Here is a 16652-nt window from a genome sequence, read left to right as displayed (position 1 = left end):
ACAACAGGGAAACTTCATCTCATCTCCAGGGACCTATTAATGAAGTATCAGAGCATTCGATTCTGCAAATTGATAGACTAACCTCATCACGAACGATGAAGGACAATTGAGGGTCGTTTGATGACTAACACAATGTGAAATTTGAGAAAGATGGGAGAACGGAGTTTATATCCACTGTGAAGGAAATAAGGACTTGAACCATGATTTTAAATGCAAGTTATGGGCTGCCTTGGTGGTGAAGGAAGAGAATATGCATGGGGAGGGTATCCTAATCGAGTTTGACGAAGAAGCAAAGGAAAAGAAAGTTGAACTAACAGAGATAGAAGATTATAGCAACAAAAAGAGTAAATCAGTAAAATCATGTGTTCAAATTTAAAAATCTGGCAAAATATTGACAAAATCCAACAAGAAATGGACCAAAAATGGAGGATGTGTAGTTCACACAAAAAGAAGATGAAAGATTGCAGAAGAAAAAAAAGGAGGCTAAAGGTTGAAGGAGACAAAAGAAGAAGTTAATGAAAATAGGTTTATCCAATTTCCACCAAACCCAAAGCCCAACCTGACCCAAAAAACATATTATATAATTTAAACCCAAACCAATTTCAATTAAAGTCAAACTTTAGTTTCCATAAATCAAACCCAATACTTGCTCAATACCAAACCCAATTTTTTTTATCATTGATTATCCTACTAGCCTAATCAAATTATACGACTCGAGCCCAAATCTCAAGCCATCTAAATAACTCACCCAAACCCAATCAAATACAAACCCATTTAACCAACCTAGAACCATCTCATTAAGTCAAAGCCCTTTACAATTAAATACAACCACCAACAAACCAATGCCATCTACAACATCAACCTAGAGAGAAGAAGGCGTCACACCAAAGAGCTTCATTAAAACCTTGGCTCTCTTTGACTCGGATTTCCACCACCAATAACCAAAAAAAATGGGTAATCTAATTCACACTGGAGACCCTCCGCTTCACTGCAAAATAACCGGAGCACTGCCTTATTGTCCCCATCCATCTTAGCCACAAAAATCAAAAGAGGCCTCTGAGAGCAAGAAGAGCCACACATGAAGAGAAAAGTGTTAAGGTTTTCAGAATCACTTAGCAAAATTAAGAATGTGAATTTTATGCTAATAGAGTCCATTGCAAAGGAACTTTTTGAAGACCCTTTGAAATCTATGGAAACATCCAAGCGTTGGAAGATCAAGAACACTTGTGGAGACTTTGGTCTTAAATATAGGGATGATGAGAGTATTGCTTATGTTGCTTCTAGAATGCATGTCATTTACTCTATTTGTTATAAAGTTCTTTCTAAGGTACGAAGGAGGTTACCAAGTTTCTCGCTTGCAAAAGTATTGGGTTTTGGTACTAGTACTGGTTCCACATTCTAAGCATTGCAAAAAGTTTGGCCTAGATCTTTGGAAAAAGTGAATATAGTTTAACCATATCAATCCATGCAACATGCAAGTTAGAGCCTCAAACAAGGCTTGAAGAATTTACCCCTTATTCATAGTTACAGTAGGATTCAAGCACTAACAAAAGATATCAAAATGTCTAAGAAGGAACACGACCTTGTGATTGCCTCTTATGTGCTTGGAGAGATACATCACTAAAGGACCAAATTACTATAGGCCGCCAACTTTGGGATCTTAGAGGGGATGTTCTAATTTTAGTTGAACCAGATTTGCCCAAGGAAGCTAATATGAGCGCACCGATAATGAGGTTTGAAGGGGAATGTGAATTGGTGTGGTTGAATAACAAAAATGCATTGGTTGTTTCTGATGACTGCTCAAGTAGCAGTAACCATGCGAAGGTTGGATCACAAATCAGTTTATTATGAGGCTTATGTGGTTTTGCAAACTGGTGAATCAACAGCATCAATAGCTACCATTGCCCAAGGAGGCATAGGGACAGTCAAGGCAACAGTGTATATTTCATCTATATATGTTCACTTCAGCTTTAGAGAGAACGGTTGGTAACGTCCAAAAGTGCTTCTCAGCACATTCCTTGAATCTAATTCATGAAAAGCTTTAAGCGACTATAACTAATTTATGATAACAGAATTTACAAAAATAGCCATACAAAAAATGTCATGATGTTCAAAAATTTGTAGAGGTATGGATTTGTTTTCCAACTAATTATGCATAATATTCTTATAAATGGGATTTTTGAGGCAAATCGATGGAAGAAAGCATGGATGATTTTGAAAGAATTCAAAGAATGTGATCATCTTTTAAATGTCATAACATCCACTACAGTTTGGAATTGTTGCTTTTGGTCATTGAATTTTGCACAAGGGTTTGAGCTATTGTTAGCAATGAAGAGTAAAAGATATACATGAAATGAAATTGGTTACTATCTAATGATTGTTGAAGATCCTGTGTCCATATTGTATGGTTGGAAAGTTTCAAGTGCTCATTACTCCACTCAAAAGTGCAAAAATCATCAGCCCTACGAATTATTTGTTAACCCTCCTACAAGTGTTGTTGGTTTACTTCAAAACCCTCCTACGAATTATTAGTCTTGATGCGTTACAATATAGGAAAAATTAAGCTGCTTATTGATGAATCTTCCTATGAACTGGGTGATTAGCTTACAAGCTTGAAGGAAGAGGTTGGATTAGGAGTACCACCGAAAAGGGAATTAGACTATTGATATTTCCCAAGGGGTGACTTAAAAATTATGATCAAATGGGCACATCTTTCAAAATTGCAAAAACTCTTTGGAGCCATATAAAACTCTCAGGAATCATATAAAACTCTCAAGCAACTCTTCCCTTAGTTCCACCTTGAGGACAAGGTGTTTGTAGATGGGTGGGGCAATGTTAGAGCCCAAATGTATATGAAAAGGAGGAAAGGAAAAAGGAATGTCAACTCTGGTCGGCAAGCTAATGTCAACTCTAGTGGACAAGCTAATGGATCACTTGAAAGGTACAAGGCGAGGTTAGCAGTAAGGGCTTATACGCAGACCTATAGGATTGACTACCTTGAGACATTTGCTCTAGTTGCCAAAGTGAATACAATTCAAGTGTTGTTGTCATTGGCAATCAAATCTTGACATGTCTTCTTACCAGATGAACGTGTAGAATATATATATATATATATGGAGATTCCTCCTAGCTTCAACTTATAGTTAGGAAATAAGGTGTATAAATTGAAGAAAACTCCATAGGGTTTGAAACAGCCACCATGGGCCTAATTTATAAGGTTTACCAAAGTTATGTTTGCTATAGTGGATAGAAGCAAAGACAATGTGATCATACCTTATTTGTTAAACAATCTAGTTTAGGGAAAGTGACAATATTACTTGTGTATTTGGATGAACAAAATTGTGACTGGAAATGATATAAAAGGAAAAGAGATCTTGAAAAAGTGTCTTAAGAAAGAATTTGAAATTAAGGATCTTGGAAGATTGCATGGAATTTTTATTTCATAACAAAAATATGTGTTGGACTTGTTAAGGGAGACAAGCAAACTAGGGTACAAGACAATTGAGGCACTAATAGAGCAGAATCATAGACTTGGAGAAGCATTAGAAGGTACGCCAATAAACAGGGATGCTTATCAAAGGCTTGTCAAAAAGTTGATTTACTTCTCTCACACTAGATCTAACATAGCCTATGTCAGTGTAATGAGTCAATTTATGCATAATCCTAAAGGAATTTATCTCCATGTTGTATATCAGATCCTACAGTATTTGAAGGAAACTCCAAGAAAGGGTATTTTGTTTAAGAAATGAGAAAAGTTAGCCCTTGAAGCTTATACTGATTTAGATTATACTGGATCTGTGGTGGACAGGATATTCACATTAGGTTATTGCATGTACTTGGGTGGGAATTTAGTAACTTAGAGAAATAAAAAACAAAATGTTGTGGCTAGGTCAAGTGCAAAAGTTGAATTTAGGTCTATGACACTTGGAATTTGTGAATTATTGTGCTAAAAACAATCCTGATTTGAGAATCAAGTGGGAAGCACCAATGAAACCTTATTGAAATAACAAGTTTGCTATCAATACAGCACATAATCTTTATACAACATGATCACACCAAACATATTGAGGTTGATAGACACTTCATAAAAGAGAAGTTAGATAATGGATTAATTTGCTCTCCGTTTGTGTCTATTGGAGGACAGCTAGCTGATGTGCTAACAAATAGATTACCTACTATAGTATTTCAAATGATAGTTCACAAGCTGGGAACAGAAAACACCTATTCATCAACTTAAGGTAGAATGTTGAACTATTTACAATTGTATGATTAGAGTATATTTAAGAAATTTGGTAGCCCATATATTAGTAGTATGATTAGAGTCTATTTAGGAGATTTAATAGTTTGTATACTCCTAATTTATATGAATTTGTTTATTTCTACATAGTGGTTGACTAGTTTCTTAGTTTCGTAATTTGTAATTAGTTGTGTATATATATTTGTTGTATACTCTTGTCATTTTTCAAGAAATAATATCACACAAAAATTCTCCCAAAATTGTTAAGGTTAATCCAACGATTACTTTAGCTTTATCATTTCATGTTGAGCCATCCAAATCCAATAAAGACAAAATTTGGCTTCTTTACCTTCATTTTGGTCATCTTTCCTTTAGTATTTTCAAAATGATGTTTCCTTTATTGTTTAAAGGATTAGTTAATGATTTTTCATTGTGATGTCTATGAACTTGCAAAACATAAGCAAGTTCAATTCTCAATTAGTAATAAAACAAGTCTTATATCCTTTTACAATTGTTCATAGTGACATTCAGGGACCTTCCACCAATCCTAATATTTCTAGGATTGAATAGATTGTTTCCTTTATTGACGATTATACCTATGAAACATGGTCATATCTTTTGAAACATATATCTAAAGTAAGCTCAATTTTCCCAATCTTCTACAATATGATTCAAACGTAATTCAATGTTGTAAGTAAAAAAATTCGTTCGGATATGGCAAAGGATTACTTCAATCAGTCTTTAATTTTTTATTTTCAGAAAAAGAGTATAATTCATGAGTCATCATGCGTCAATACACCATAACAAAATGAAGTTGCTGAAAAGAAAAATGGACATCTTCTAGTTATTACAAAAGCACATTTATTTAAAAATAATGTTCCAAAACAATATTGGGAGGAAGCAGTTTTGACAACCACCCATCTTATAAACAGATTGCCCTTGAAAAGGCTTGATTCCCCAAATTTAGTACAACTTCTCAAAAAATTATGTCCTTACTTTAGGGTTTCCAATGGTTTGATCCCTAAAATATTTGGTTGTGTCCTTCGTACATGGCCCTTATCAAACCAGAAGCAAACTTGACCCACGAGCCCTCAGATTCATGTTTGTTGGTTGCCCTTCCACTTAAATAGGTTATAAGTGTTATCACCCTCAAACGAAAAAATTCTATTTTTCTATCGATGTCACATTTGTTGAAAACGAACAATTTTTTGCTAGTACCATTAAATTAAACACCATTCTTAAATGAAACTATTAAGGTAAACACTACTCTTAAATCTAATAAAATAGAAATTCTTGATCCAAATGATTTAGATGTTCCTATTGCCATTATAAAATGTATTAGAACATACACCAAATATCCTTTACATTTGTTCCTGACCTATAAATACTTATCCCATAACCACAAAGCTCTCCTCACTAACCTAGACACAATACCCATACCCAAAACTTTATCTGAGGCATTAGGTGACAAGAATTGGAAAATTGCCATGACAGTGGAGATGGAGACTCTAGTGGAAATCAAGACATGAAAGTTGGTGAAATTGTTGAAGGAAAAAAATTTGTAAGGTGCAAATAGCCATTCATTGTGAAGTATAAGTTAGATGATTCACCAGAACGATACAAAACAAGACTAGTGGCAAACGGGTATACTCAGGCATATAGAGTAAATAACCTTAAAACATTTGTTCCAGTTGCTAAGATGAATATTGTACAAGTGTTATTGTTATAGCTGTCAATCTCGATTGAAAACGACGATAATTTGATATGAAAAATACATTCTTACATAATGATATGGAGGAGAAAATTTATGTGGATGTTCCATCAGGTTTTAAGTAAAAAACAAACAAGAATGAAGCGTAAAGATTGAGAAAAACCTTGTATGGACTGAAAAAATCTCCCAAAGTTTTGTTTGGGAGATTTACCAAAGTCATGTTTTGTGTGGGATATAGATAAAGTCAGGGTGATCATACCCTATTTGTGAAACACTCCAGTTCAAAGAGAGTAACAACATTATTAGTGTATTTGGATTATATTATAATGACGGGCAATGATGTATACAAAATATAACAGTTGAAGAAGTGTTTAGTGAAAGAGTTTGAAATAAAGAAATTAGGGATACTGAAGTATTTTTAGGAATTGAAGTTACACATTCTCAACAAAGGATTTTTGCATCCCAACATATATATATATGTCTTAGATCTATTGACCGAAACTAGGAAGCTTGGAAGCAAGACAATTGATACACCCATAGAGCCTAATCTTCAACTTGGAGATGTCTTAGATAATACTACAATAGATAAAAGCTCCTACCAAAGACTTGTTAGAAAACTCCTTTATTTATCACATACTAGACTAAATACAACTTATATTGTGAGCGTTATAAGTTAATTCATGCTTAATCCTTAGGAACTACTTCCCAAGGCAGTTAACTGAATTTTATTCAAGAAGAGAGAGGAATTGTCACTTGAAGCATATAATAATGCATGCTATGCAGGACCATAATCCAGTACAACACGACAGGACAACATATTGAAGTTGATAGACATTTTATAAAGAAGGTTGAACAGTGGCCTAATACGTACTCCATTTGTGCCTACCAAGTGGTCAAGTTGCAAATATTTGCACAAAATGGATGTCTAGTGCAGTTTCTCAAAAAGTTAACGAGCAAGCTTGGAATGAAGGATATCCACTCACTAACTTGAGGGGAAGTGTTAAGAAATGCAATTTTTCCACTTATTTAGAAAACCATAAATTGTTACTATTTTTTTAGGAATTCATTTGCAATTTTATTATTCAATTTAGATTCCTTTATTTTATTTTCTATTTTTCAATAGGAAAGTCAATCAAGTTAGTTCCTAATTTCTATTTTATATTCTACTATCAATTGTATAGAACCTAAGATTATTCCTTAAGAATAATAAAATTAATTTAACATTCAACTTTTATGAATACTATCTAAGGAATACTATCAAAATCAAACTAATATTAAAGACCATAAGAAAAATTACAAGCAAAAATACAATTTTTTACAGTTTTAAAAGAATTGAAGAGAGGTCTAAGAAACCCAGCACTCAAGATTTTAATGAAAAATATTTGGTTAGTAACAAATAATATCCATCCATGAGAGTTCACCTACCTGGGCTTCGAAAGTCAAACTTTGGATCACTTTTGAATCACTTTGAGAATGTGAAGACACATTAGAGGCAGCATAATATTCAGGCATGTGATCTACATTTTTCTTGTCATCATCAACTGAAAAATTATCTGAAACCAAGATGTCAACACCATCTTCTATTGCAACCGAGTAGCTGCTATCATTGCTCAAGTATGTATAGTTCCTCAAAAGCAAACCATTCTGATAGAGAAAAATATCAAAAATAAAAAATGCAAACAGTTAGCCAGAAAATACCAAAATAGTTGCATTTTTGTTTTTTAAAAAATCTAGAATATATGGGTGAAGACAAGTGCAGACGAAGAATTTGTACAAACACAAATTATAGAGATACGAGCCAACAACAAGAAATAATATGAACAAACTTTGAAAGAAGAAAGAATGTGTACCTCAATTTTGACATTAATAAACCGCAATCTCTTGCCACGTCCAATTATTATAATTGGTTGATATTTTGCTGACAGGAAATCCTTCAAATGTTTTTCTGCACTTAAACAAATAATCTTTCCACAACCATCATAAGTATATTCCTCTACACCAACAACATCAGCAATTAACTGTCTACTTGGAGACAAATGCACCACATCTTCACTCTGCAAGTGAACAGGTCCATTGAGAACTATGCTATGGTTTCTACTTATAGGATCATTCTTAGGATCCATTATTTCATCTCTTCCAGTTATTGTCCCCAAAGCTGGTACAAAAAACTCACCAACGGCAAGTAGGAAATCTGGAACAACCAAGACACGAGGTTGCTGAACCCGAACCACATATGACTGAGAGGATGCTCGACATCTATAGTCCATCAACAACATTGTTGAAACAGGTACATCTATGTCCATGCCAACTTCAGAAGTCGGTGCCTTGAAACTTCTCTCATTTAAGAAAGGTGCTTTTCCACTAGAAGGTTGTTTGGAAGCATCAGTGGATGATCCAAGCATCAGACGCATTTCAGGTTTTGTACCAGGGCGAATGTCCATGATTGAAAACTTAGGAATTGTAACATAGAGATCTCTCTCAGATGATGAAGTCATCCGATATGACACCCAAAATCCTTCCAACTGAAAGAGTAAAGAGATAAGAACAAAAGTCAAGCCACATAACATTTTAAATAAATAGCCTCATTCTCATTTAAGAAGAAAAAGGAATAATTGAGACAAACAGCAAACTATATTAGCTAAATACCAGTGATTTAAATATGTAACATTGCCCAAAAACTAAACTAATTAGTCCTAATTTAATTCGTAAAATTGACCAAAAGCAAATAACAGAGCTACAACAAACAAAGATACTCACTGCAACATGAGCTAAAGGTGACTCCTCAATAATGCCAGTGCACAGCTCCAAGAGGGCGTATTCAACTTCAACTGCTAAAACGGTAACACTATGGGACAGTAGAATCTGACTATTCAAATTGACCTTGTCGACCAACATGCGCATTGTTTCATTGGAATCAGATTTGCTGCCACGAAAACTTGCAGGGAGATTGGGTGCTTCATTTAAATTCATAGAAGTACAATTTAAAATAACATGATATTCTTTGTCAGACATCACAACATGCAAGGAACCCACCTGCCCAAAAGAAAGGCCGAAAAATCAAGTGAACCAAATCTTTCTAACCCTCATAAATTATAACAAAGATTAAGACCATCAAGCAGATCATAATTTTAATGCGTACAACCATTACAAACAGCAGCACCACCCACCAAAGGGGCAATTAAAATTCCTTCAATTTGCAATGCAGAATTATATAATTACAGATCATAATTTTCAAGCACAAAAAATACCTTAACTTCAAGAGAAAATGTTGGGAGTTTCCTGAAAACATCCCTCAAACTCCGACGAACAAAAATATCAAGTCCTTGCCCATCTTGTATCATTGGTTTACCTAAAGAACCGTTAATTCCTACAGACATGTTGACCCCTGTAATCTGCAAATATAAACTAAAGTAAACTAGAATTCTCAATCAGGAAAACGAAATTCCAAAAAAAAAAAAATCCAGGAAAGATCTACCTCAGCATGAAGAACATCAATATGAACGGCAGAAGGATCCTTCTCTGAGCTTCCATGCCAATTAATTTCATTTGTTACCTTTAACTGGCCCAAATCAAGTTGAATGAAACTGCATGAACAATACATTAAAAAGGCTATTAAAATTTATCAAGTTTATATAAGATGCACAAATTAATTCCAGTCAAGGAACAGTCAATCTAACAACTTTTCAAGAGTAGAAAAAAAAGAACAGGAAATGCATAAACTTAACAGCGTTCAAGCAATTAAATTCAGAGCCTCTCTGAAAATAACTTTAAAAAAAAGAACCATTCTCTGTTTCAAAAAAGATGAGAACACCCTTAATTGACTCATATATATTATGAAGCCTGCCACTGATGTCATATAAATGAACCTATTTGTTCAGAAGTAAGGAGGACCAACTGTCACTACAGTGAATTAGAGGGAGGATTCTCTACTTGACCAGGGGAATGTACTGAACACAATCAATGGAGAAAACTAGATGTCAGATGAGAACATTTTCCACAATAAAGTGCAAGAGATAAAAGAAGATAATTAAAAACATGGGGAATTATTTATGTCAATAGAAAAATGCAATAGCATTAAAGTTTCCTGAAAATTCTAATAATTACTTTGTATCGAATAATTTTCATAATACAAGATAGAAGAGGTTATCATGCAATAAAAAGAAGAAAATTACTTTGAAGTTTCAAGCTTTCAAGAAAAAAGAAATGTCTATCTGCAAGATCTGTAGGAAGAGATATTTTGCTGAAAAGTGAAACTGTAAAATTCTACAATAAATAGGTATCATTTTTTTTTCCAGTTGCTTATAAAAAAAAGGATAAATGAATTGCATCATATAACAAAAATTAGAAGGCAAATGCACTAACTCTTTGCTCACTGAATTCCTAGGAACAATAATTATAGGAGTGTCAAGTGAGAGGTCCAGCTTCCATGCAGGGGCTCCATCCATCTCATATTTTTTAATTAACCACTCAAAGCCTCCAACTTTATCAACGAGTTTTATAACTTCTTCAGAATGTGGCGTAGCAAGTTCCATAAAGTAAGCAGATATCTGGAGAAGTATGTTTCCACCAAATTAGCCACAAACTTGGTTTTTTAAGTAAACAAATTATTCAAGAAAGGTAATCAATAGTATTTCAGCTATATAGTGAAAACACTAGGTCACAGAATTATATGAAACCATTTAAAAATAAGAAACAACTCAAAATTGCATATGTCAGTTGAGTAGTCATAAGTGAATTCAATTATAAAAAACATTAACAATTAACAATGTAGTTTAGACAGTTGACTGTAACTCAAAGAGCATAACAGCAGCTCTCTCTCTATTCCCTGCAACCCACCCGGAGTAGCATAGATTTCTTTGAAGCTGGTTAAAATATTAAAAGTTGTCTTCTCACATACCTCTTGGATAAACCTGTAGAGAAAAACAATTCGAACACCCGATAGCCGACCAGACAAGCTGTAGTCATATCCTTCATAATTGTCATCTCCAACATTATAAGAGTCAAATTTGAACTGAAAGAAAAAGACAAAAAGGACATGTTAAAGTACAATAGGAAGACAAACAACTATATAAGAGATAAGAAGTTTGAAATTAGCGATTTAAACGAATCAAGCCCAAGCATCTATAAAAAAACATAACAATTTATGTTATATAATATTATGCACAATATTTATGAGATACATGTGTGAATAAATATGTACACTCCCTCGTTCTAAATTGTCTACTCACTTTAAAAGTCAAAACATAATACTATACATCTATACTAAATCTGTATAACTTTCTTTTTCTCTTTTCTTCTACTACTAAAACACATTCATCTAACGGCAAAACTCAACAACATTTAAGATCTGTGCAAATGCAATATATGAATTCCCTAAGGAAGTTACATTTCTAAAAGTCTGGAGCAATTTCAGATGGAGTATACAACTTAAAATTCTTAACAAGCATCAAGAAAAACACTACATTGTTTTAGTTCAAGCCTGATAATTAAATGTCCCTGTAATCAAGCTGGGGTTCAATTTGTTCAAAAATGCATCAGCAAGGCAAAGCTCAAATAGTTTAACTACATCAAATGGCTATCAAAAGATTGACAAATTTACCTTGATAAGGGATTCGACCCCAGGATTGCGTATATCACAAAACCAACCCCAACAGTGATCTGCACCAAGAGACATATCACAAAGTCTGAAATTTCCCAATGTTCCTTCAATATAGATGGCACTTGGGTAGACCTATTAAAAACAAATCAAGTCCAAAAGCCAAAACAAAAAGAGTCAATCCTGGAAATAAAACTGAGATTTTGCTTCACTGACAAAAAACATGTAAAACACAGATGTAAAGTCCATTGACTAAATTTTGCAATAGCAATAGAATATGCATTCCAAGCATTACAGCATAGAAACAGAAAAGGAGAGGATGGCTAGATCCTCAATACCTTAAAGTCTAATAGAAAACTCTCTTGCACAAACATTGCAAGCTGAGAACCGTCCTCCTTGTTCAAAAACACAGACACAGTATCAACATTCATGGTAAAATAAAACATCACACGATCTTTACCATAACCCAGCAACCCCTTTACACGCCCATTATCTTCTTTCTTTTCATTGTTGGTCAAAGAACTCTCATCTGAGCTCTTATTCATGTCCATTTGATTCACCACATAATTAACAGCTCTTAGATCAAAACCAAAACCAATTAAAGCAACAAGAGTGGGTCTGTTGCAAAAGAACTCTAGTTTGGACATATGGATACTCATCTGAAAATTTTCAATTAAATAGATTAGCAAACAATAATAATAATTGCAGTTAACTATAATAATGAGTATAGTCTGGGAACTATAATCCAAAGCCCATAATGCTCATAAAGATACCTGCATATCTATACCCTGATAATCAGGAGAACTGGAACTCCTCATTGAGAAAGCAACAGAAACAAAATCCGAACTCTCACCACCTTGTGCCTCATAAAATATCTCACTAGAAATTCCCTTTCCTTGAATTAAATCATTTTCATGAATTAAGGCTTCAGCAGACTCAAATTCATCAGAATGATTCATTCCATTAATCATGCTACTTGGTGATGTATCCACTTTTGGTGAATAAACATCCATTTCTGTTACAGTTAGAAATTCTGGCAAAGCATCTGTAAAAGTATCGTCCTCCTCTTTATGTACAACAGACGACTCCTTCTCAAGGGTATCACAAGTGCCATGAGGAGTAAGTAAATCATCCTTCTTCAGCACAGAATATGCTAAGTACTGTTGATTTGCAGATTGTCGATCTTGAAGAGCATCTTTAATTTTCAAGGAGTGCAAATTCATCTTGACACCTAGGTCACCATCCAAACTAATTAAGTGCACCTGTACAACAATATTGAGTAATGTTTAACAGAAGAGAACAGAAATAAGAATTTTAGACACAAGCTATAACCGGTTGTTAATGCAACAATAAGTTAACAAAGGCAGCAAAGAAAAAACCAAAAAAATCCCTACTCCTGAAAGCAAACAGGGAGATCCAGAGGTCGCAGTCATATGTCGGCTACATGTGTTGGGACAAACAAAAACATTCTATGTTGCCAATGACATAATTAATCAAAGTAATCAAGCCTTAGACCAGGAAAACAGAAGTGAAAATTCTAGAAATTACATAGTATTTTGCTTCCCAATACACAGGAACACAATTACTTTATTAATTATAAACAGGCCCAACTTTCATGATTTAATTTACAGATTTTAATGATCACTTGTGAAGGATCCAATAAGAGATACACACAAAAGCTCAACAGCTAAAGAATGCAACAGCATGTGAGATGAAATTTCCAACTCAAGTTCAAACGATAAGTATCTGGCATTTGAAAGAACTCAGTCAACATATTTGAGTAACCATCAACCCTAAAATAATTAACAGACTTTTACGGTAGATAAAACAACATTATAGGATCCCAAAAACAAAAAATAAAAGCAAGACTCACTCAATTTTATAATTAAATAATCAAATGGGGGAGAATTTAAAATAGGACCTCCTGGTCAGCTTGACTACAATAGACTGTTAAGTTTTAAACCCAAAAGCTGAAGACAATAGTAAAGGGCAACGCTATTTGAATTCCAACAAAGAAACAGAAACTAGTTAAACAAACCTTTGCCCCATCAGCAAGAACCTCAAGAATTAAAGTCTCTTCAAGTTTCTCTTCTACTTTGTCTCCACTCTGCATAACACCATGAACAAACAGAATGCTCAACAGTAAACCTTATGAAGAAAACCCTCAAAGGTAAACTAATCATTCGGCCAAATATCCACAAAAATATATGAGACTTTGGCGCCCATCCTTAATTATATTTATACGTTTTTTTCTCAAAAACAGAAAGAATTTAGAAGTAATCCTAGCAAGGCAATTCACCATATACGTATCCAGCACCAAAGAAACAGCTAACCTTTCCATATATAAATAACGTTGTTTCCACCAATGCCCCATCAATGACAAGGTTCGCTGTTTTCAAATTTGTTGTCTGGAGTTCATTAAACTCAGCTACACCATCAGTTTTTTCTGAAAGTACATCATCCATTGGAGTAGCCTGCATAAAAGATATATATGCTAATTTCCAACAATAAAAAAAGAATAATTTCAAAAGTTCATAAAGATATTAGAGAAAGTATGATACTGAGGCTTGATATGTGGCCCCCATAAGTTCTTTCAGCCAAGTTGCCTTCTCGCTGTCTTCCCAAAACTTTATAATCAATGTACCAGAAGATTCCAGAGCCTGCTGAAACAATCCCCTCTTATTACATAAAAACCTTCTGATAAATTGGAAAAAAGAATTCACTTTCTAGCACCGAAAAGAAAATGCATGTCCCTCGGATAAAAAAAAAAATGAAGGAAAAATCTCCACCAAAAGTGGAGGTGTGATCTAAAAAAACCAACAACAATAGGATTTGGAAACAATTATAAGAAATTCAATTTATAATAGTTCAGTGACGTTACCAAATAAATTATTGATATATGCAAACCAGCTTGACCAAGCAATAATTTTAAAGATAGCTATAACATGTGAACTTGTTATGCACAATTTCCTTGTATCATATCAGTGAGAGAAAGGATACATGATTTGAATCATATTCTCTTGTGTTTCACTATTTTTTAAGACCATTATGCTTTTGGCAGGAGTGAGGAAGACCCACTGCTATAGAAATATTGTGTATTCAGATTTTCTGTGTTATTTGGAGAAAACAAAATAGAAAATCTTTTACGAAGCCAGAAGGAAAGGTGGTTGATTTTTCATGGAATTGAATTTGGTTCTTAGCATCATAATGGGCTTCAATATCGCATAAGTTTCAACATAATTCCTTTTTTGTTTTTAATAATTGGGATGTAGCTTTGGCTTGAGCATGGAGTTACTCTTTTTTTTTTTTTTTGGATATTTTTCTCAAGGTTTTAATGGAGGAAACCAGGACTTCACATTTATATTTTTCAATATTTATCTCAAGGTTTTGATGTTCAGCAAATGGGTTACCTCCTTTGCATTTTCCCTTTCCCCTGTTTAATTTATGCTGAAGCAGCAGATATTTTCTTGTGCTTTACTTTCCTTCAAATAAGAAAGAAGAAGCAGCTATTTGCATTTTGGGTCCTTAGAAAAATTGAAATCTAGTGCAAGCTATTCATTATTTTGCTGAAACACTGTACATACCATTTACCCCGAATCACTGTACAATTGTAAATAAAGGATATTTGTATTGATTGATTTCCAGAAATTCAATAAAAAGAGTATGTGCATTCAGATCAGTGCTGTCTTACATAACTAGCATAAGAAATTCAGAAAAAACACACAAAATAAACATTGCAAAGACCATCCTTCCAGCTTTCGAGAGACTGTAGCTCTCCCTCTACCTCACTTTTTCACAATTCTTCCATGCTCTAATTTCTCCACCCAAGCCTTTGATAAACTAATGACAGTCATGACCACAATGCCCGTTTTAGCCATGTCATACTTTAAAATGCTCCTTGTAGTATAAACAGTTGCATCAAGGATTGGTCTTGGCACAGTTCTAATGCAAGAACAGTGTCCACTCACATAAGTAAGCCAAACGCTATCAGCCAACAATCACCCTAAATCAGTGTATGCGAGAGAGCTTATGGCTATTGTGTTTGCAGTTTAGAAACAGAGGCATTATCTTCTAAGACAGCACTTTGTGAATAGAACAGATCAAAAGAGTCTTCGATTTTTCATGGGGTAGAATGTTTTAGGGGAAGGACAACAAAAATTGGTAATTAAATTATTAGGGTGGTATGACTTCGAGATCCATATAAACCTGGGCAGCAAAATAAAGCAGTGGATGCTCTATCCAGAAAAGTTGAATTAGCAGCCATATCAGCCCCACAAAGTACATAACTTGAAGAACTCATGGATGGATTTACAACAGAAAAGAAACTGCAAAGGATAATTCAAAATCTACTAAAAGACCCTACCACTCATCCAAGATACGCTCTGAAGCGTGGCACACTGTTCTATAAAGGCAAGTTGGTAGTACCCAAAAGATCAACCATCATTCTCAAACTATTCTCAAGATTTTCACTCTTCTTAGGTGGAAGGACACTCAGGATTTTTTCAGACGTATAAAAAAATTGCAGCTATAGTGTTTGGGGAAGGATAAAAAGAAGATGTTAAAGATTTTGTAGCTACTTCTGAAATTTGTTAGAGAACTAAATATGAAGCATTGAAACTAGCTGGATTATTATAGCCACTACCTATCCCTACCCAAGTTTGGGAAGATGTAACAATAGGCTTCATTAAAGGATTACCTAAAGCCAACGGGTATGACACAGTGTCAATGGTAGTAGATTGTTTCACAAAAAACAGTCACTCTTTACTACTTCAACACCCATTTACAACAAGACAAATGGCTTAAGTATTCAATAAAGAGAATGTAAGACTACATGACTATCCAGGTACCATTTTTTTTAAATCAAGGTCGGGTGTTTATGAGTCAATTCTAGTCAGAACTATTTCGTCTATCCGGAACAATTCTTAAATTCAATTTTGTTTAACACCCCCAGTCAAATGGTCAAATGGTCAAATAGAAGTGGTAAATAAAAGTTTAGAGACATATTTGCAGGGCTTTTCAGGTATGCAACCTAGGTAGTGGCCTAAAAGAATACCCTGGGCTGAATGACTCCTCTTAAAGCATTATATGGTTGCAACCCTCCAGCACTG

The 16652-nt window shown here is 34.2% G+C and overlaps 1 protein-coding gene across 4 annotated transcripts in view; it reads right to left on the bottom strand.

The window, feature by feature from the left end:
* The window catches only part of LOC123210663, a 60803-nt gene that overhangs the window by 30286 nt on the left and 13865 nt on the right, over positions 1–16652 (bottom strand). For 3 of the 4 annotated variants that reach the window (XM_044629135.1, XM_044629137.1, XR_006501284.1), the window contains exons 23-35: positions 14106–14207; positions 13878–14018; positions 13583–13651; positions 12318–12806; positions 11883–12203; positions 11548–11679; positions 10846–10959; positions 10311–10495; positions 9424–9532; positions 9197–9340; positions 8706–8981; positions 7799–8470; positions 7374–7592 (exon numbers count right to left, since the gene is read on the bottom strand). In XM_044629135.1, the coding sequence (XP_044485070.1) occupies positions 7374–7592; positions 7799–8470; positions 8706–8981; positions 9197–9340; positions 9424–9532; positions 10311–10495; positions 10846–10959; positions 11548–11679; positions 11883–12203; positions 12318–12806; positions 13583–13651; positions 13878–14018; positions 14106–14207 (2973 nt within the window). The remainder of the gene's footprint in view (positions 1–7373; positions 7593–7798; positions 8471–8705; positions 8982–9196; positions 9341–9423; positions 9533–10310; positions 10496–10845; positions 10960–11547; positions 11680–11882; positions 12204–12317; positions 12807–13582; positions 13652–13877; positions 14019–14105; positions 14208–16652) is intronic. The other variant, XM_044629136.1, reaches the window with a different exon arrangement.

The sequence above is a fragment of the Mangifera indica genome, chromosome 3, assembly GCF_011075055.1.
Source record: "Mangifera indica cultivar Alphonso chromosome 3, CATAS_Mindica_2.1, whole genome shotgun sequence".
Taxonomy (NCBI): Eukaryota; Viridiplantae; Streptophyta; class Magnoliopsida; order Sapindales; family Anacardiaceae; genus Mangifera; species Mangifera indica.
This window is presented reverse-complemented; position numbering and strand designations above follow the sequence as displayed.